General features: G+C 48.1%; 1 protein-coding gene across 2 annotated transcripts in view; it reads left to right on the forward strand.

Moving 5' to 3' along the window:
* The first annotated feature begins 303 nt into the window (after positions 1–303).
* The window catches only part of Sec14l1 (SEC14 like lipid binding 1), a 55,201-nt gene continuing 35,142 nt past the window's right edge, over positions 304–20,362 (forward strand). For both annotated transcript variants that reach the window (XM_008828923.2, XM_029561523.1), the window contains exons 1-2: positions 304–478; positions 2,280–2,369. In XM_008828923.2, coding sequence (XP_008827145.1) covers positions 2,307–2,369 — 63 coding nt within the window. In that variant the 5' untranslated portion in view covers positions 304–478; positions 2,280–2,306. The remainder of the gene's footprint in view (positions 479–2,279; positions 2,370–20,362) is intronic.

The raw sequence follows: 20,362 nt of genomic DNA on the forward strand, positions 1-20,362 counted from the left end.
GAGCGAACGGGAAGCGATTTGGACCGGCTAGGCGTGGGACACGCCCACCGCCAGGACCACGCCCACAGCCAGGACCAGGACCCTCCCCATGACGCAATGGGGAGGAGCCTCTGAGGGCGGGCTGCGCGTCACGGGGCGGCTTCCTGAGCTCCTCCCACGCGTACGCCGCTCCGCCTTCTGCGCCTGCGCAGTTCTACCCCGCCCGGGTTGTCGCCCCTCCCGCCTCCGCCCTCCCCACCCCCGGGGCCCTGCAGTGCGCAGGCGCGCTGCTTCCGGGGCTCGCCCCTCCCTCCCCGTCACCCGTAACAACCACTCGAGCCCTCGCCGCGCCCCTTGGCGCTCCCGCCCCAGCCCGCTCCCTGGAACGGGCTGTCGAGTGGCGACCGCCGAGCCCGTGGCACGGCTCTCTTCCCGCGGAGCCGCCGGCATGAGCGCACCCCGCCGCCCCGCGTCCCCGGCCCGGTCCTTCTGACAAGAGGTAGGCGCGCGGCGTCGCCCGGAGAGCGCGCCCGGGTGGGTGTCCGCCCCCGGGCCGGGTCGGGTCCCTCCGTCCCCGGGGCCCGAGCGGAAGCAGGGAGCCCCGGAGCCCAGCGGTCCGGCCCGCCCTCCCACAGTCGGGATCCGCGGCCGCCTCGGCGCTCCTGCACCCGGCCGGCCCGGGCTGCCGGCTTTCCAACGCCAGCTGCCGCGCAGCCCAGGCCGCCCGAGCCTTGCGTGCCGCTCGGGGGGTGTCTCTCCGGATGCCCTCGGCCGGGGTCTCCCGGATGCCCCTTTGGGGGGGGTTTCGGTTTACCTCGGATGCCGGCGCAGGGTGTGGATCCGGACGGAGCCGGTCGAAGCCCAGAACCCGCCCGAGCTAGTGAATGAGCGGGTTCTAGAGTGTGCGGGCGCTTTGGGCACCGCCTGGCAGGGGTTGTTCTTACCACCCGCCCCTGCGCCCATCCTGCGGCTCTGTACCCGGCGATCGTCGTCCTATCCGGGAGAGACTGCCAGTTACAATCCCCAAACGATGCTTAGATTCTCCACGGCGCAGCAGCGTTGTAAGGTTCACACGAGGAAATGGAACGCGGTCGCGGCGCTCCAGGACCGGTCAGCGCCGGAATCAGGATCAACGAGGGCTTGGAGCTGAGTTTGGAGGATGGGGCTCTGGGGCTCGTGGTTTGGGAGCTGAGAGTGTTTCGAGATCGTCTCTCCCAAACCTCATCTCGAAGAGATGGAATTAAGGGAGGCGAATGGTTTGCTTGAGGTCACCCAGAGTTACCAGCCTTTGTAGTTTTCCAACTGTCAGATGGTGGTTTTCTAGCATAACCTGCCAAGTAGACATTGCCAGAGAAAGTTCTGAAGTGATGCAAATATTGTAGAAACGCAATTGCATAGGTAGCAGTTTTCTGAAATGAAATATATCAGCGTTTTGTTTTTTAAACAGCTAGATTTGGGGTTGCTTGAAGATACTCAGTTTTATACTTTTGAATATCCTTTCACGTCTTCTGAAAAAGCAGCGTTCTAACTGGTGGGCTCCCTGGGTTTTTCTTTGTTTTTTTCTCCCTCTCTTTTAAGTAAGTGGGCCAAATGTTCCAGAGGACTTTCTGCACGAGGGTGGTGGCAGAGAAATCCACCCTGCTGGCACCAGAGTGATTATGTATGCGCAGGAGGGTTCCCTGACCTCAGGCTGGGACTTGTAATTGATTACTTTGCAGGGATCACACCTCCTGGAGCCTGGAGAACTCTGGAACCCCTTTAACCAGAGTGCTCCATGCCTCCCTGCCATTTGACGGTTTCTGAAATTGGAACATGCAGTTAGAAAACAGGAAACAAGACTGTTCCCTTTGAAGCCTTCTCTTGAGAAGGATTCCATTCCAGAATTTGAGAAAAAGTAGCATTTTTTCCTGCTTTTGATGTATGTGTTACCCCAGAACTAATGTAAGGTGTTACCAGTTTTGTTTGGCTTCTACTAGAAGTTGTCAAGAGAAAATGGGTAGACTAATTGAATCCTAAAATTTACTGTCAGGGGAGGACTAACTAGATCATCTGACCCAGGACAGCAGCCGGGGTTGCACATGAAGGGAGTGTGGGCCTCCTCGTTCCACTTCGGCTTCCTTTGCCCTTTCTCAGCATCTTGTCACCGCTCCGTCACAATACTTAAGTCCTGTTTTGATTTGTGTGTGTGGAATTGGAACCTATCGTGGTCCCCTTTTTACCCTTAGAATGTGGTGTACTATGTGGGTGCAGACTTAAGTTTTTTCTGTAATGTAGTTATTTATCACGTTTCTGTTTTTCAGGAGTAAGAGGACTGCTGTTCAACGACCATGGTGCAGAAATACCAGTCACCAGTGAGGGTGTACAAACACCCCTTTGAACTGATTATGGCTGTAAGTACTCTGCATTTTAGTTTACTCTGACCTGTTTTTTAAGAATTAAAGTTGGATGATCTGCAAACCCAACGCTCATTGTTATCATTGCTTCACTTACGATGTGATGTTTGTGATAATGATCTAGATTGTAGAATGTTTTTAAAATATAAGCCTCTGGGGGCTAGAGAGATAGCTTAGCAGTTAAGAACACTGACTGTTCTTGCAGAACTGGGTTTGAATCCCAGCACCTACATGGCAGCTAACAACTGTCCGTAACTCCAGTTCCAGGGGATCCAACAGCCTCTTCTGTCCTCTGTAGGCACTGCATGACACGGGTGCACTTACCTACATGCAGGCATAACATTAATACACATGAAATAAAAATAATAAAATACTAAATATATAATTTATATATTTATACACACACACACAAATCTGCAGTTTTGTTTCTTATTTTTTGTTCTGGTCTTTTTGAGAAAGGCTCTCCCTATGGTTCTGACTGGCCTGGAACTCAATATGTGGACCAGGCTGGCCTCTATCTAACAAAGATCTGCCTGTCTCTGCCTCCCGAGGCATGCACCACCACACCCGGCTGCACATTTGATAAAAATGCCTCTCTGGGTAACCTGTGTGTGAACGTGCAGCCATTCTCCTTGGAGAACACAGAAGTGGGACCCTGACCAAGCCAAACACTTCTGTGGATTTCCCTGGTTCCCTCTATTGAAGTAGCTGTGGGACAGGGAGTGTGTTTCTTCCTTCTCTGTTTGCTTGGAAACCTTTTTGCTCTGATTATGAGCAAACTCACCTTGGGTGGTCTCAGGACCAAGCACTCTAGGGTGCACTTTTACTTACTTTATTAAGCAGTCCGTTCGGTGAATTTTTCCACCAAATAGCAAATCTGTGAGTCAAATCAGAATTCCACAAATGTGGTAGCTGAAGCCTTTATTTTTTGTTATCTACCGGAAGAATTTGGCTGACAATAAACATTTTTATTAGATACAAAACAGCCTTTCCAACCACTTGTAAATTGCTGTAGCACATCCCTCATCGTCTTTGTTACTTAAGGTGTGATGTAGTAGAGGAATATGTCACACACCCAAGAAAGCATCTATCATGAATATTACACACTGAAGACAGTAATGTCACACCAGACGACATACCCATGTCACTGGCACCAAGCCCAGTGAAGAGATATACTCTGTTCCATTTGAAGCCTTGTGCCCCCTCCTGTCAAAATGAGTAGCCCAGGCTGGCCTGGAGCTCATGAGCTTCCTGCCTCAGGCTCCCAGGTGCCAGGGATTACAGCTACTACATGTGACTGCTGTCTTCATCTCCATTCTGTGGGTGACTGTTCCCTGTTTCTGTTCTTTATGTACATAGAAACTCAGGTATTCTTGTTCTGCTTGCTTCTACTAGGCAGCATGCTTGTGAGGTTAGCTGAGATCAATACAGGTTCAAAAAGCAAAATAAAAACTCAAAATCTCTCAAGGGAGCAAGGGTACATTGCCTGCTTTTTGTTTTGTTTTGTTTTCAGTTGAGAAATGATTTATGCACAATGAACCGATCATATGTTAGTTGTACAGTTTAATCAGTTTTAACAAGAGTCCCCCATACCTCTGTCAAGATAAGACATTTGCGTCCTTTACCACAGACAGCCCCCTTCTGCCAGGTGTGAGGCTTGCTTGTGGAGGCACGGCTTGTGTCTTTAAAATGGTTCTGTATTTCCTTTAAATATTTTATGTGAATGACTCGTGAGACAGGCACTCTTCTGTTTGCACACTGGCTTGGCTTTTGGTATGGAGCAAAGGCTGTCCCAGCCAGCTTGAAAGGGAGTTTTGTTAGAGGCAACACATGTTGTGTGATAGGAATCACACAAGTTCAGGAATTCCAGCTGGGACAGGCTGGAGCCTGGCAGTGGAGGGTGGCTCCTGGCAGCTCTAGGGGCCTCAGCAGCAGTTAGCTGTCCTTGGAATGTCACCCTGCAGGACCCTGCCTCACCCTGTGCCAGAGCTATTTTGTCCCACCACTGGCTGTGCTCACTCCTTTTCCCTCCCCTGTAGCCTCGGCTCTGGCCCTTGCTGAGCTGGCCATAGCCCTTTAGACTCCAGTTTAACTCTGTGAGCTTCTTGTCACATTGTCACAGTTGTTCAGCTTCTGAGTTCAGCTCTTGTCATAATTCTAGTTCAGTGTCCGCCGCCCCCCCCCACCGTGTCTCCAATCTTTGTTTAGATGATCTCACTATGTAACCTTGGCTAGCCTGGAACTTACTGTGTAGACCAGGCTGGCCTTGAACTCACAGAGATCCGCCTGCCTCTGCCTCCCGAGTGCTGGGATTAAAGGCGTGCGCCACCATGCCTGGTGTAGTTAACATTCTTAACTAGTGGACTTCTTCTTCCCCTGGACCAAGAGTGGAAGTTGTTGGCCAGCCTGCAGAGAAGGGGGCGGGGGTTGCCTTACCTTTCTTCAGTTTGCATGGTGCCAGAATTCAGGGAAGAGGTGTCCCAGGCAGTGTCCTGTGAAGCAGAGGTGGAGGAGAGACAGGCACCAGGATGAGGCTGCTGGCAGGTTATATTTGCCAAAAGTTTGATTTTTAAAAGCTTGATGTGAGCTGGGCAGGTAGCTCACGGTGTAATGGTGCTTGCTCACTGTCAAGCCTGATGACCTGAGTTTGATGTGGGGACCCACGTGCTGGAAGTAGAGAACCAACTGCGTGGTCGTCTGACCTGCACACTCGAGCTGTGGCATGTGTGTACACATACCCCCACCACAAGAAAATAAACGTGAAAAGGTTTTTGTTGTTTTGGGGTTTTTTGTTTGTTTGTTTTTAAAGCTTGGTAAATGTCTGGTAGAGGACAAAGTTAGCTTCTTCCCTCAACACTAGATCTCATGAAGAGGTGTCTCGATGGCCTAGTGGCTACACTTCTTATTTCCTTTGCTGATTGCAAAATTCTGGTTTGCTTGGCAAATTTTATGTATGAATTTTGCATGAATTCAAAATCTGAGCCACCCTCAATTTTCCAAAAAAGCCACTTGGTAAATTGTTTTCTGTTTTCAGCAGTGATTGAATTCCAGTGTGCATTCTAGCCCTTCACTCAGCTCCGGCAGAGGGGTGGTGGTAGGTGGAGGTATGTGGCCATAGCAGATGCATCTGTCCTGACTTACAGACTCCAGAGGAGAAAGTTCGGGTGGAAAGGACTCACCCAGCCTGGTGCCATTGTTACCATTAAGCCAAAAGTTTAATTGTTATTTAGGAATACCAAGAAATTGTCTGAGGTGAAAATTGCCTGATGCGAACAGGTTAACAACAGGGTCAGATGTGCTAATTGCATTTGATCAAATGAATGAAAATCCACTGTTTGCTTTGAGGTCGGCAGCATTTAAAGTGACTTTAAAGGCATTATTAGCTCATTTAAGTTAAAAAATGGCATTTAAGCAAGCAGAAGCAAAGTGAGGGCTTTCAGCAGGTATTTGTGAGGTTCTAAGGTGTTTCTTTCGTGAAACCTGCCCTGTCCATCCGTGATGGAGTGAATTTGGGCACCTCCTCCTTACCCCCCTCCCCATCCCAGTTTCTGTTTCCTGGAGCCCTGTCCTCATTGCTGTCAGAACAAGCACCTTAAGATTGTGCCTTCAGGTCATGCAGTTTGGCCCCTCTGTTTCCCAGCCACCACCTGTCCAGCCTGAGTCCTGCCCCTTCAGAGAGAGTGACCTGGGCTACTTGTTCATTCCCTTCTCATACTTTGAACCCCCAGGGTTCCCTATGACCTGCTCCTCACTCTCCACAGTCAGTGCTGGGAGGTGATTTCCTGCTCCCTGCCACCTGCTCCATGTCATGGCACTTCTAAACCCTTTGCTGCTGCTTCCCGCCTGTGCCCTGCCCCTGTGGCTTGGTAAGTCCTGCAGACTGCCCATCTTGAACTTTAAAGTCTGTTGGTTCCGCCCTGGTCTGACCGGACCTGGACCCGCAGCCTCTCTGCCTTCCCCTTTCTGTTTATGCCCCCTTGCCATCTGTCTCCAGATCTTGTTCTGCATGTTCTGCCTTGCTTCCTGACGCCTCTGAAGGCACACCTCATGTTTCACTGCCTTTCCTTTGACATGTTCTGTTTTTTCTTCGGTGCCGGGGAAAATCCTAGAGCCTCACGCATCCTAGGCGTGTGTCCCCTTCTGAGCCTCTCCCTGTGCTTCTGACTTATTCTTGGTATCGTGTAGATGTTAGGTACTTGGCTTATAATTATATTTGCTTTTATTTTCAAAGGTCCTGAGTGGTGTTCTCCAAATATTTTGCATGTACCTTAGGGCAGTGGCGTTGTCTCTCTCCCTTGGTTCCAAAAGCACACAGGCATGCAGATGTCTGAGGAGGGATTTCTGCTTGTTCACATGAACTCTGGTGGTAAGGGCTGTCCAAGTGGAAACTCCGGTCTAAACTGTAACTGTGATCCTGATTTCACAAGGTATTTCTCCATCTTTTTTAAATCAATTAACTAAAACGTGCATGAGTGTTTTGCATATATGTGTATAAATGCACCTGTGTCCTGCAATGCCCCTGGCGGCCAGAAGAGAGTGTCAGATCCCCTGGAACTTGAGTTAGGGATGGTTCGTAGCTGCCACATGGGTGCTGGGAATCAAACCCAGGTGCTCTGTAAGCGCAACCAGTATTCTTAACTGCTGAGCCATCTCTCCAGCCCCATGTTTCTCCACTGAAGAGAAATATTATGCCATGGTCCTTAGGTTAACCAGTGCCTCCCTGAGGAACCGGCCCTTCTGTGATGTAGTCATTCATTCTTTTTATCCTCATTAAATATGTTGTCAAACACTGGAACAGCAGCTTAGGTGGTATGCCTTTCCAGGTTAGGAACTACAGCCCTTACTGGTTAAGTGCAGTTGTAGACCAAATAGCCCACTGGACACGTCTGGCTTGCCCCCACCCCCATCCTGTTGTCTTGCTTGTCTTTGGCCCTTTGGCATCTTCCGTTTTCTGTCCTAGGCCTTACAGCTTCCTTCTAAGGCTAGCAGATAGAAGGAGTAGAAAGATTTGCTCAGAGACTAGGTGTGAATTATGCTTGCCCCAGTTAGCGTTGTACCATGGTGGGTAGCCAGTGACCAGTTGTGCTGTGTGGAGTTGATGGATGGCCATGTCCTCTTGGGCCCCTCTCTGATTTCCTGCACTTTGCTGGTCTCCAAGTACCAGATGAAATGAGTCTCTTTGTATGCACAGACGGCTCTGCTGTGCATGTACGCATCTTAGATTAGATGGCCGTTTATATTTAAGCTTTATTGTTGGCGTGTCACATGTAATGAGGTGGAGGCCCAGATGGAGCCCGAGGGGAGCCTGCACTTCCTTAAGCCCTGTCGTCTGGGTTCTGTGGAGTCAGCACAGCTGGGCAGAAACTCCCAGGGAGTTAGAGTTCCTGGGGAGGTTGCTCTGCTCCCCACAGCTGTGTCCCAGAGGAGCAGGACGGAGGAGCCCAGGACCACAGGAACCTGCCTTTACCCTTTCTCTGTCAGTCTGTGGCCAGCTCTCCTCGGAAACTCCACCCACTCCCCCTGCAGCCTGTCCCCTTCCCCAGCGTCTTCTCACCCGGGGTCCATGCATATCAGTTTGCAGTGTTGTTTTACTATGAATTATTTTCGTTGCACTTTTATCTTCTTTCCCTCATCCTGGGTTTCATCCCTGGACCTTTTTTCTATTTCTAATTCTGATTCCAAGTTCCTGGTAATTAGTCATGATACTGAAATATGCCTTCCTCATTCATCAAGGTAGTGTTTGATCTTCAAACAGCCTAGTGTGTGGTTGAGTTCTTTTTTCCTTTGGATGTGTGGTCTAGGCTGGGCCTCAGACTCTTGATTTCTGTCACCATCTCCCGAGTAGCTGAGATTACGTGGCTGCGCCACCTTTCCCAGCCAGTGCTCATTTCTACTCACGTGAATAAGCTTTGCTTTGGAGCAGACTGAGTTAAAGCCCAGCTTTGTCCCAGTCTGGCAGTAGAGGAAAATGGTCCAGTAGTCGTGGTAGGTTGTTTGAACAGCAGTTGAGCTGTCGTCCTCTGATAGATTTGAGTGCGGAGGTGTGTGTGTCAGCTGAGGTGGGACTCACCTGACTAACAACATGCTGTTAAAAGTGGAGAGCAGGCCTTGCCCTGCCTTCACTCTGCTCCAAGTCGAGTCACGTGTACTGTGCTCTGTGCAGGCAGTTGGGGTGCTGGTGCTGGAGGAGACTCTTTTGTAGAGACCTGAGGCAGGATCAGATTTAGTGCCAACAAAAGCCCAAAACCTTGTGTTCTAGGAAATTTCATCCATGCGCAGAGACTTTGAAATGCCATGTACCCATCACCAGTGCCAGCCGTGTCATCTGACAGGGCCTTTCCATTCTTTCTCCCCAGTGCCCCGAAGCAGACTGCAGAGAGCTTGTGTGGGTTTGTTGGTTAGTAGTTCAGCAACTTCAAGCAAACCATGTTATTGCAGTTAATAAAATCATAGTAATTTCTAGGTGTCACCTTATGCCATATCATACTTCAGTTATCTAAAAAGAAGCCGTCTTTTTATAACTTATTTCTGAGCTTGCTTCAAGCAGAACAGTTGGCATTTGGACCTTCTGCCTGGCTCCCTGTTCTCTGCCGCCGCAGTCTCCCTTGCCTTTGTTTGCTTCCGTGCTGTTGATTTGTTAGAGAAACTGGGTCATTCACCCTGTGCATCACCTCACCTTTTGCTGATTTGATTGTTCTATTAAGCCAGTAGGCAGAGAAGGCCAGGTCTAAATTCAGTCACTTCAGCCACTTTTCCCTAGTCCTCCAACTGCTGGCAGAGGGAGAGACAGGAGAGAATGAAACCAGCCTTTCTCCTCTGGGCCCCATATGTTTGCGGGTGATAGGCAGTTGTAAATCAGGTGCAAAGGGACTCTTCCTAGGTTAAACTGGGCCAGTCTATTTATAATTTCTTTTTAACCCAATGACTTGGGCAGCATGCTTAGTGCTGAGTCCTGGGCTTATTGGCAGGTTTCTATGTAGTGAGTGCATGCAGGAGGTGCTTGGCAGAAGGGTGGTTATGGCTGGTATGGTGTGATCAGCTGTCCACTAGTGCTGGTCGGTTGGGCTCTGCCCTTTGCCATACTTCTTACCTTCCAACTGTGGATGGAACTTCCTATAGAGAAACCTGCTGTAGAGAGGGACGGCTTGGCAGCTGTTTCAACTAGCTTGTGTTTCTTGATATTGAACCTGTAGAGGAATGAAGTTTTTGTATATTTTCTAGTGGAATTGTAAATGTAACATAGCACATACTGCATTGTAATTCTCTTGAAAAGGATATGATTTGAGGTTAGGATAGTAAGTGGCCTTTCCCTTTTAGGAAAATTTTATGCTGTTAAGTCTCAGCTTCTGAGGCGGGAGGCTCACTTGAACCTAGAATTTGTGACCAGCCCAGGCAGCATAGTAAGAGCTCATTCAAGGGCAGGACAAAAGAAGGGAGGGAAGGATAGAAGAAGCAAGCAAGCTGCCGTCTGTCCTTCTCAGATATGCTCGGCCCTGTTGGACTTGTGTGGTTGTCGAGGTCCAGTTTGTGAAAATCTTGCACATCTCACTAGATGGGTGCATGCTTGGCTCTCTTCCTCTCTGGTCTCCTGCCCTTCCTTCTGATCTTTCTGGCTTTTCTTTCTGTTCCACTTACCAGACGGACTCTTCTAGTTTTAATATTGGGGTACCTTCAGTTGTATATATTGTGTGTTTGGGGCCATAATAGACATTTTACTTAGTAGGTAATGCTGTTCAGAAATAGCCATCTAGCTGTGGGTGGTGGCACAAGCCTTTACTCCCAATATTCTGAAGGCAGAGGCAGGCAGATCTCTGTGAGTTGAAGGCCAGCCTGGTCTACATAATGAGTTCCAGACCAGCCAGGGCTATAGGGAAAACCTGTCTAAAAAAAAAAAAAAAAAAAAAAAAAAAGGAAAGAAAGAAAGAGCCATCCAGCTCTCTCTCATCTGATGCCTCTTCCTGGATAGCCTCATCTAAACCTGGGGCTTCAGCTGTTATTTGATTAAACCAGATGGATGCCTCAAAGCTATCTTCAGCCTACATGCTGACCAGGAGCTTCCAGAGTCCTGGCCTGGCCTGCTGGACTTCTGTGCTCCATTCCAAGGCAGTTTTGGTACATTTGAAACATAACTGACCTGCTCTTCCTGCCTGCCACAATACCACATACTCCAGCAAGAGCGCATACATGCAGAGACCAATGGAAACTAACCCATATAAAGCCACTCAGAAGCACTACCTTTCCCCAGAGTTGCTGCTTTGGGTTGAGTGGCACCATGTAGTCTGCCCTAGTACCCGTCAGTGACAGCGACCAGAGCCTGGCAGGATGGCTTTGGCTCTGCCTTCTAACTTTTGTGCCTCAGCCTGGAGCTCTTCACCACAGCACCCTATGGTCTCCAGATCCAGCCCCATTTTCCCTCAAAAGATCTCTGGGCTCTGCATCTGACCACAGCACTTCCTGCTTTAAGATTCTTATGCAGTCCTACCTTGCCTTTATGATGAAGTTCAAATTCTTGAGCACGGTACCCAGAGCCCTTCAGAACCTGCCTCCTGCCTTTCTCTGTAGCCCTGTCTCCATGATCCCTGCAAGCCCTCTGTCTCCAGATCCTTGGCAGTTTCTGAGTGCACTCTTTTTTCTTGATCTTAGTGCCTTGTTATAACCCTTTGAGGACTGCCCTTCCCTCTTTCTTACCTGTTTGGTCAGACCCAGTTACTCCTAGCTGGCCCCGGTGGCCCATGCTGTGATTCACTGACCATGCTTGCTTTTACAAGGTGACCTTCCTGAGCTGGGTGGGAATCAGATCATCTTGCTTTTTACACTGAGTGTGTATTAAACATACTTGTCTAAAGAATGAGTCAGCCTTGGAAAGCATGCTGGTGTTTCCTGCATCACTTCTTCTTGTGGTTATGATTTATTTTATTGATTTTATTTTTTGTGTTGGGGATCGAACCCAAGGCCTTGTGCATGCCAGGCAAGCACTCTTAACACCAAGCTACCCTTGGACATTAAAATTTTGATGGAACGTCACAGTGGAACATATTTTGGCCATATATACTTGAGACTTATACTTGGGTCAAGTTTGAAAGGACTCTGATGAAGGTCACGTTTTGTGAGTCAACTAGAGTGTGTTCAGTGGGCTGAAGTTGACCCTCACTTCAGCTTCTGGGAGCTGTGACCCCAGTGGGAACTCTGCTCCTCTGAGTCTCCTGCTCAATGCGGGGGTTAAGTAGCAGTTTTGCCTGAGAAGTTGGTTATTGAGTGACTGGTTCTTTTTTCTTTTTCTTTTTTTGGTCTTTTTTGAGACAGGGTCTCCCAGTAGCCCCAGCTGGCCTGGAAATCACTTAAGTAGACCAGGCTGGCCTGGAACTCAGAGAGATCTGCCTGCCTGTGCTTCTGCCTCCTGAGTGCTGGGACTAAAGGTGTGCGCCACCACGCCTGGCAGTTCTTTTTTCTTTATGACAGTTTCTGTGTGTCTTCGGGTTGGCCTCATCATAAAGTGTGTGTTGCTTTTCTCCTTCCTGGCTTCTTGCTGTGCAGACACTTAAGAACAGGAAGTCCTTGTACACACATTCAGAAGTGTTAGTGTTTAGAAAGTTCAGATGCCCATCACCTGCATTTTCACTTCACTAACATGGACTTGTTTAGAATGCTCACTCTTCAATCTGCGTTCAGACTCCACTGAGCCAGAATTTCTAGGGATGGCCCAGTCTGCGGTCTCAGGAGCTCTTCTGATTCCTGCTTAGGTTTGAGAACTGCTAGCTTAGATTTCTTGGTAGGAGTCCAGTAAGCGAGTTGGGCAAAAGCAGGTGGGTTTGAGTTATCTGTAATTTTGAAATGTTTTTTTAATTTGTTGGGGAACCCTGCTGCTAGGGTTGTAGTCCTCCATGTCCGGATAGCTCTAAGTGGCTCTGCACCATATGGAAGGACTCCCCTTCTCAGCAGGGGGCCTCCTGCTCTCTTCCTGACTTACCTGGAAAGTGCCACCAAGCACGGATGCCTGACCTTATTTGGAACATGACCTTTGGCATAGTTACCTGGAGTAAAAACTACCCCCAAGTTTTTTCTATATGTTAATCAGGCATTGATAGTCAGATGATAGGAGCCCACTGCCACATGTAAATAAAGCATACTATGAGAACCTGTTGGCTAAGGCATTGGCTACTGCCCCCACACTGTATTTTCCCCAGTTCTCCCACTGAATAAACGGAGCTGTTTCACTGAGTCTGGAGCTGTTTGCATCACTGAACCTGCCTCCCCAGAAGGGCTTTCTTCTGTCAGTGCTCACTGGCCGTCCTGACCCCGCTCGTTGCTTCTGCTCCCTTTGTCCTCGTGGAGTGGTGGCCAATGACCCATGAGGAGCGGGAGCGACCCCACATTTATTATTTTTATTTTATGTGCATGAGTGTTTTGCCTGCATATATGTAAGTGCACACATGCCGTGAAGTGCCCATGGAGGTCAGAAGGGGGCGTCGGATCCCCTGGAGATGGAGTGATGGACTGTCGTTAGCTACCGTGTGGGTGCTGGGACACAAACCCAGGTCTTCTATAAGAGTAGCCAGTGCTTTTAACTGCTGAGCCATCTCTCTAGCCCTGGAGATTTGAGTTCTATTTTTCGCTTAAATTTTTGTCTTTCAAAGGAATATGTCTTTCAGGTTGTATAGTTAACCTTACTTTTCTGGCTGCTTCCCTGTAGGGAATTTGATGCATCTTGGGGGAGATTGCCTCCTTGCTGTGAGGGCCTCTGGACTGCTGTTTTGAAAAGGGCAGTTAATGATACCAAAGTTATGTTAATGAGCCAATTTTCATGTAGATTGTACTATAAATTACATTTGAATGATTGTAAAATATGTATGTAATAAATTCATCTTACCCATTGTAAGTGTACAGTTCAGGGTATTAAATACATTCTCAGTGGGCCTCCATCTCCACCATCATTCCAGTGGCATTCTGCTCATTCAACACTGCCTTGCACACCCCAACCCTCACTCCACTTCCTTTTTTGGCAGTGCTGCTTTTTACCTCTGTGAATTTGACTACTCCAGGTTCACATACAGGTGAAAGCATTTTGGACCTTTCTTAACTCATTTATTTCAACGTGGTATGATGTCCTCACGGTTCAGTCACGTTGAATCAGGTTAGATGGTTAGATGGTATGTTCCCAACATACGTGCTTGTGTGCATGCTTTCTTAGGTGTGTGTGTAAGTCATGACCATTTGCAGGAACGTGTTTCTTTCCTTCCACCGTGTGGCCCAGGGATCGAACTCCTGTTCAAGCATCTTAACCCAATGAACTATCACACTGGCCCTATAGCCACATTTCTTTTCTTTCTTTTTCATTTTTTTGAGACAGGGTCTCATGGTGTAGCCCCTGGCTGGCCTGGACTCTATGTAAACCAAGCTGGCCTCAGACTCATAGAGAACTGCCTGCCTCTGCTTCCCAAGTACTGGGATTAAAGGCATGTACCACCATGACAACCTGCACTGTACATTAAAAATATTTTGTGTGTAAATATATGTAAGTGCAGCATATGGGTGCAGTGCCCACGGAGGCCAGAAGAGGGCGATGGATCCCTTGGAACTGGAGTTGCCTCCAGTTAGGCTCTGTGTGGGTGCTGGGAACCCACATGCTCTGCAAGCGCAGCCAGTGCTTTCAACCGCTGATCATCTCTCCAGCCCCAGCACTGTATATGTTTAAAGGCCAGTTTTTCACTTGTTAACCAAAAAAATAATTGCATATTGCTCCAGGTCTGATTGTTGTTGTGTGTTTGTTTTGAATTTGTATAAGGACAGAGTGTATAGCTCAGTCTGACCTCAGATTCATGATCTTCTGGCCTCAGTCTCCTGAGTGCTAGAGTTACAGTTGTGCTATGAAACCAGTTGGCCATTTGTACTTGATAGGTTCATATTTTACTCAGAGTGTAGGTGAGTGACAGCTCTGCTTCCAGCTGTTGGCTCCTTTTCTTTCTGTGGTGTTGGGGCTCAAATCCAGGGCTTTGACCCTGTTAGCACTGGCTCTCCCACACAGCCACACCCCCCCAGTCTGCTATAGAAATGGGGTAGTACACCAAGCAGTTCTCCATTGAGGTAGAACAGCTCCTGGGTACCGGAATGGCAGTGCAGAAAATTAGATTTCTGCAGATGGGCTGCCCTGTTCATGGCTCAGAGTCAAGTCAGTGACTGCTCTTGGTTTCCATTTTTTCGTTTCTATGACTTAAATGCAAGCACCATGGGCTGGAGAGATGCCTCAGCGGTTAAGAACACTGCTATTCTTGCAGAAGACCCAGGTTCTTATCCCAGCACCCACATGGCAGCTAACAATTGTCCGTAATTCCAGTTCCAGGGGATCCAACAGCCTCATAACACTCATACACATAAAATAAAAATTAAAAAAAATTTTTTTTAAAAAGGACTGGAGAGATGGCTCAGCGGTTAAGAACACTGGGTGTTCTTGCAGAAGACCTGGGTTCGAATCCCAGCACCCACATGGTGGCTAACGACTATCTGTAACTCCAGTTCCAGGGGTTCTGATAGCCTGTTCTGTCCTCTGAGGGCATTGCACAACATGGATGCACTTACCTACACACAGGCAATACACGCATACACATAAAATAAATAATAAATAAAAAAATGTTACAAAAAAAATGCAAGCACCTCCAGGTCTGTCATGAAAAGCTTGTGTGTTGATCATCTGATAAACAGCACACTGTGGATACTTTCCTGTGGCTTCCACCAGCTCTCACCACTGGTCTGCTGACTCCACAAAGCTTCTATCCCGGTTCATGACACCAGATAATATTTCCATAGCTCATTGCATTCTTTCATGTGGGCAAACACATGGCATCTTTAAAAGCTGACAGCTGCAGTTCCCTGGAACACCAAATGCTTTTCCGAAGGCCACAGATCATCTGTTACACCATGAAAAGTGAGACAGAGCTCTGCTGAGTGCAGCTTGACTTGAAGGACTGTGCAGAACTGTCAGAGATATTTACACTCAGTTCTTTTTATCTTTTTTTTTTTTTCTGTCTTTTTGAGACAGGGTCTCTCTGTAGCCCCAGCTGCCCTGGCACTCACTATGTAGCCAGGCTGGCCTTGAACTCAAAAAGATCTGCCTGCCTCTGCCTCCCAAATGCTGGGAGTAAAGGTATGTGCCACCACACCCAGCTATTTTATCTTTTTTTATAAAATAGGCTCTTTAGCCCAGGCTGGCCTCAGGCTCCCTGTGTGGCCGAGGGATGACCTTGAACTCCTGACACTGTGCCTACAGCAGCTCTCAAATTCTGGGATTATAGGCATGCACTGGTGATGGCCCAGGGTGTCCTGCAGGCTGGGCAAGGATTGTCTCAGCCCCACCTTCCCAGCCCCTGGTGCCCTTTAGTTCTCTAGCAGGGATTGGTTAATGTGTTTTTATTTTGATAATTTGAAAACCTACATGAACACGTAGAGATCTTCTGGTTTTCCTCATGTTTGTGGCTAGGCATTGTCAGACAGTAGTAGTTTGCTTTATTCTATGAACAGAGATAATGCTGCTTTAATAGTTGAAAGCAAATACAAAAGAACTAACACATAGCTGATGTTGGAGCCAAGTCTGCATAGCACACAGACCCAGAGCTGCACAAATGAGGGTTAAATAGAGGAAAGTGGTAGCAGGAGCAGAGCCAGCAGCCTGCTCCTCTAGAGCCGCTTGCCCTGGCCAGAGCACCTGGGCCCCCATGGCTCTGTGTTCCCGGCCAGCTCGGCGTCAACCATTTGTTATGTGCACCGTTGAGTGTATGTTGTTAGTATGGGTTTTTCCATTGTGTGAGGTGCCCTCTCCTCCATTTTGTTTTTGTTTCGGCATCTGGCTTTGCTGGCCAGGCTCACCTCAAACTCCTGGGCTGAGGTCATACTCCCACCTCAGCCTCCATGAGTCGCTGGGACTACAGGTGCAGCCACACCATACTTCCCCTACTTTGTACCTATTTAAGAAATGTTATACTAAAAATAACTGGTCAGCATTTGAGTTTGCAACCAGTCTGGGGTACACAGCCAGGACCTGTCTGAGTTCTTTCTCCTAGTTGTGGAGACTTTGTTACTCCCATGAAGCCAGATCAGCTAAAGCTTTAAATTGGGTTTTGCTGGAAATTCAGCTAGTGGTTGGAAACCACCAGCAATTGAGACAGGAGGGGAGAGAACAGTCTTGTATTATCCTGATTCTGTCCAGATGGGTAGTTGGGAGCTGAGCAGGTAGATCACAAGTTGTGAAGGCAGCTGGGGCTGTATTGTGAAACTCTTGTTTCAAAACAGCAACCAAACAGATCACTAAAGTTAAAAATGTAACAGAGTTGTATGTGTACATCTACACCACACCAGCAGAGGAGGGCGGTGCTGTTGTCTCTGTCCCTCCTCTGCCTCCGCAGTCAGTGGCCTCAGCACCACCAAGCTGCTTTGCAGAAGCACCAGAGCTGTGCACATTGAAGAGTCCTCAGCCTGACCTGCCACACATGGCTCAGAAGTTTTAAATTAATGTATTTTTAATTTATGTGTGTGAGTGTTTTGCCCACATGAATTTATGTGCACTACCTGCATGCAGGACCCTCAGAGGCCAGAAGGAGACATGGGATCCCCTGGGACTGGAGTCACAGGCAGGTGACTCCACTGAAGTGTGGATCCTGGGAACTGAACTTGGGTCCTCTGCGAGAGCAGACAGTGCTCTTAACCACTGAGCCAACTTTTCAGCCTCCCAAATTAAAAAATTGAGGATTGGAAAGATGGCTCAGTGGTTAAGACTGACTGGTCTTACAGAGGACCTGGGTTCAAATCCCAATACCACCATGGCAGCTAACAGGGGATCCAGTGCCCTCTTCTGACCTCCATGGGCACTGCACGCATGGGTGCACTTAACATACCATGCAGACAGTACGCTCACATAAAATAAAAACTTTTTTTAATTTCAAAAGAAATTTAGGTTGAGCCGGGTGTGATGGCTCATGTCTTTAATTCCAGCAGAGGCAGGCAGAGCTCTCTGAGTTCAGGTCAGCTGGGCTACAGGAAGACCCTGTCTTTAAAAAGAAGACCTCTCTTCCTCACAGCCTCTTTGCCGTTCTGTGTCTGGGCCCTGCTCCCCCTTGGTCAGCAGCCTTTCCTCAGTGCCCCTCCCTGCTGTCTCATGACCCTCCTGTTCTCTTGTCTTTTAGGTGGTGCAGCTTTGTGTCAGTCACGTACCATTCAGGAGGCTCAGGCTCTAATTTGCCTGCCATATGCCTCCCCAGTTAGTCTTCAAATGATAGGCCTGGGAGGCAGGCCTCTGAGTGGCACATGGGATGGTGGGTGGGGTTGGGGGAAGGAAGGAAGTGAATTTCAAGTAGCCAGTGGGAGGTAGGCGTCAGGCTTCTGGTGTCAAGTCTTGGGTACCAAATTGTGCAGCACTGTCCCAGAGGCCTTTGTCTTGAGAACAGTAGGGCCCTCTTCCAGCTGTGGGAACCAGGCTAATGTTGACACATATTCAGGCTACCCCAGAGCGCAGCTCCTGACATGAGAGATTGTGTTTCTCCGTTCTGTGGGAAGTGTTAAGACCATTAGAACTATGCCTGCTTCAAGGCAGCCTGCAGTGGAACCCATTTTGGACACTTGCTCGCAGCCCCATCCCCGTCCATCTGTATTTTATGAAATTCTCTTCTCAGTTTGAGTCATGTTTATCTTCAGGTTGTATTTTGTGCGTCTAGCAACTCAGTTTAGTTTTTTTTTTTTTTTTGGTCTTTTTGAGACAGGGTCTCTCTGTAGCACCAGCTGTCCTGGAACTCACTATGTAGACCAGGCTGGCCTTGAACTCACAGAGATCCATCTGCCTCTGCCTCCCGAATGCTGGGATTAAAGGCGTGCGCCACCACGCCCGGCGCAACACCGTTTAGTATACTTGGCTTGTTACACTTACTTCCTCTGTTCACATTGTAATGGGAACATTTTGGTCTCCATGCCTGTGCACCATAGCACTTGTGTGGAGGTCAGAGGTCATATATATCTTTTTAATTTTTTTTTTTTTTTTGTCTGTTTGAGACAGGGTCTCCCTGTAGCCCCAGCTGTCCTGGAACTCACTATGTAGACCACGCTGGCCTTGAACTCACAAAGATCCACCTGCCTCTGCCTCCAAGTGCTGGGATTAAAGGCGTGCGCCACCACACCCGGCTCTTTTTAAAATTTTTATTTATTATTTTTATGTGCATAGTGTTTTGCCTGCTTGTATGTAAGTGTACCTGTGCTCTGCAGTGCCCACAGAGGTCAGAAGAGGGTGTTGGATTCCCTGGAACTGGAGTTACAGTTGGTTGTTAGCTACCATGTGGGTGTTGGGAACCAACTCAGGTCCTCTGCAAGAGCAGGCAGTGCTCTTAACCACGGAGCCATCTCTCCAGCCCCCTGCATCTTATATTTTTAGGGTCATGGAGGGGGGAAGATATGATATTATCATGTTAATTTGGTGAACACCCAGATTTAATTTGTGAATTTTCAGAGTATCTTGGAAAGGAGGACTACCAAATGAAATCCTTAGTTTGGGGGCTGTAGGGATGCTCAGCAGTTAAGAGAACATACTGCCCTTCCAGAGGACCTGGGTTCAATTCCTAGCACCCACATCATAACCCTAACCCTGAGTTATAAGTGACTCATAACTGTCTGTAACTCCAGCTCCAGGCCGATCCAATGCCTCTGGCCTCTGTGGGCACTCAATTCATACCTTTCCCCCACATACACATGATGCTTTTTAAGAATCTTAAGATAAACGAACAAACAAAAAACTGGCCCAGTGTTGAGGCCTAAAACTCTAAGAGTAGCTGGAGGCTGAGGCAGGAGGATTGTAAATTTCAGGCCATCCTAGGAAACTTAAGGAGGCACATGCCTTTAATTCCAGCACTTGGGAGGCAGAGGCAGGGGGATCTCTTGAGTTCAAAGCCAGCCTGTTATACTTAAGACAGTTCCAGGCCAGCTAGGGCTACAGGGAGACCCTGTCTCAAAAAAAAAAAAAAAACAAAAAAAAAAAGAAAAAGAAATAGAAAAAGAGTTGAGCTACATCTCAATGGTAGAGTGCTTGTGTGGCCGGCAGGAAGCCCTAGGTTTGATTTCCAGTTCCTGGGAGGAGGGATCCCCAAACAAGGCCTTATTTGAGTCTCAGACTTTGAGAGGCTTTCTTCATTTGTGCGGCACCTAGCTGGTGTGCAGGCTGCTATGCTACCTGTGCCTTCCCTTCCTTCCGGTGCTTCCCTTCCTGGAGAAGCTGGTGGGAATCTTACTGGTCCTGTTCCAGTCAGGACCTCTTAAACACTTTCCATTTTCCTAATCTTTCAGCAGCTCTGTGAGCCTCTTCTCCCTAGGACATTGTTTGGAGCAGAGTCCTGAGGCCACATCCTCTCCTAAGCTTCTGGTCTGAAGTGGACTGCTGCCAGTGTTGAAGGAGACAGAAGGGTCCAAATCCGGAAGCTCGTTCACTTCCTCACTTTAAAACAGGGAGGAGCAAGCATATGCGTGTGATCCCAGCACTTGGATCAGTTTAAGGTCATGTAAAGGAGTTTGAAGTTAACCTGGTCATATGAAACTGTCTCACAACAACAACAACAACAACAACAAAAACATAGATAGGGAAGAACAGTCATTTCCAAGGGAGATTGTACCTATGGCATGTGATCATCTTTGTGCAACTGACCCAGGAGCATGCATCATAGGCCTCAGTAAATCCTGGACTGGCTGAGGAATTGGGGGGAGAGCCCTTGTCTCCCAGTCCACAAATCAGCAAGGACTGTGCAGTGCCTGTTAAATGGGAGCGTTTGTTGAACATGTGATGTTAACGAATTTTTCTAAGTCCTCTTTAGAACTTTAGAGAATCACTCAGGCTTGTCTTTTTAAAGTCTTTGAGCAATGACAGTTAATTGATGCTTACCTTGGACCAAGGTGCTCCTTGATATACATACACATAAAATCAATCTCTTTCTATAGAGAAAAAATATATATGTATATATATAATTATTTTA

The sequence above is a fragment of the Nannospalax galili genome, unplaced genomic scaffold (assembly GCF_000622305.1).
Source record: "Nannospalax galili isolate Female #2095 unplaced genomic scaffold, S.galili_v1.0 scaffold1314, whole genome shotgun sequence".
NCBI classification, from domain to species: Eukaryota; Metazoa; Chordata; class Mammalia; order Rodentia; family Spalacidae; genus Nannospalax; species Nannospalax galili.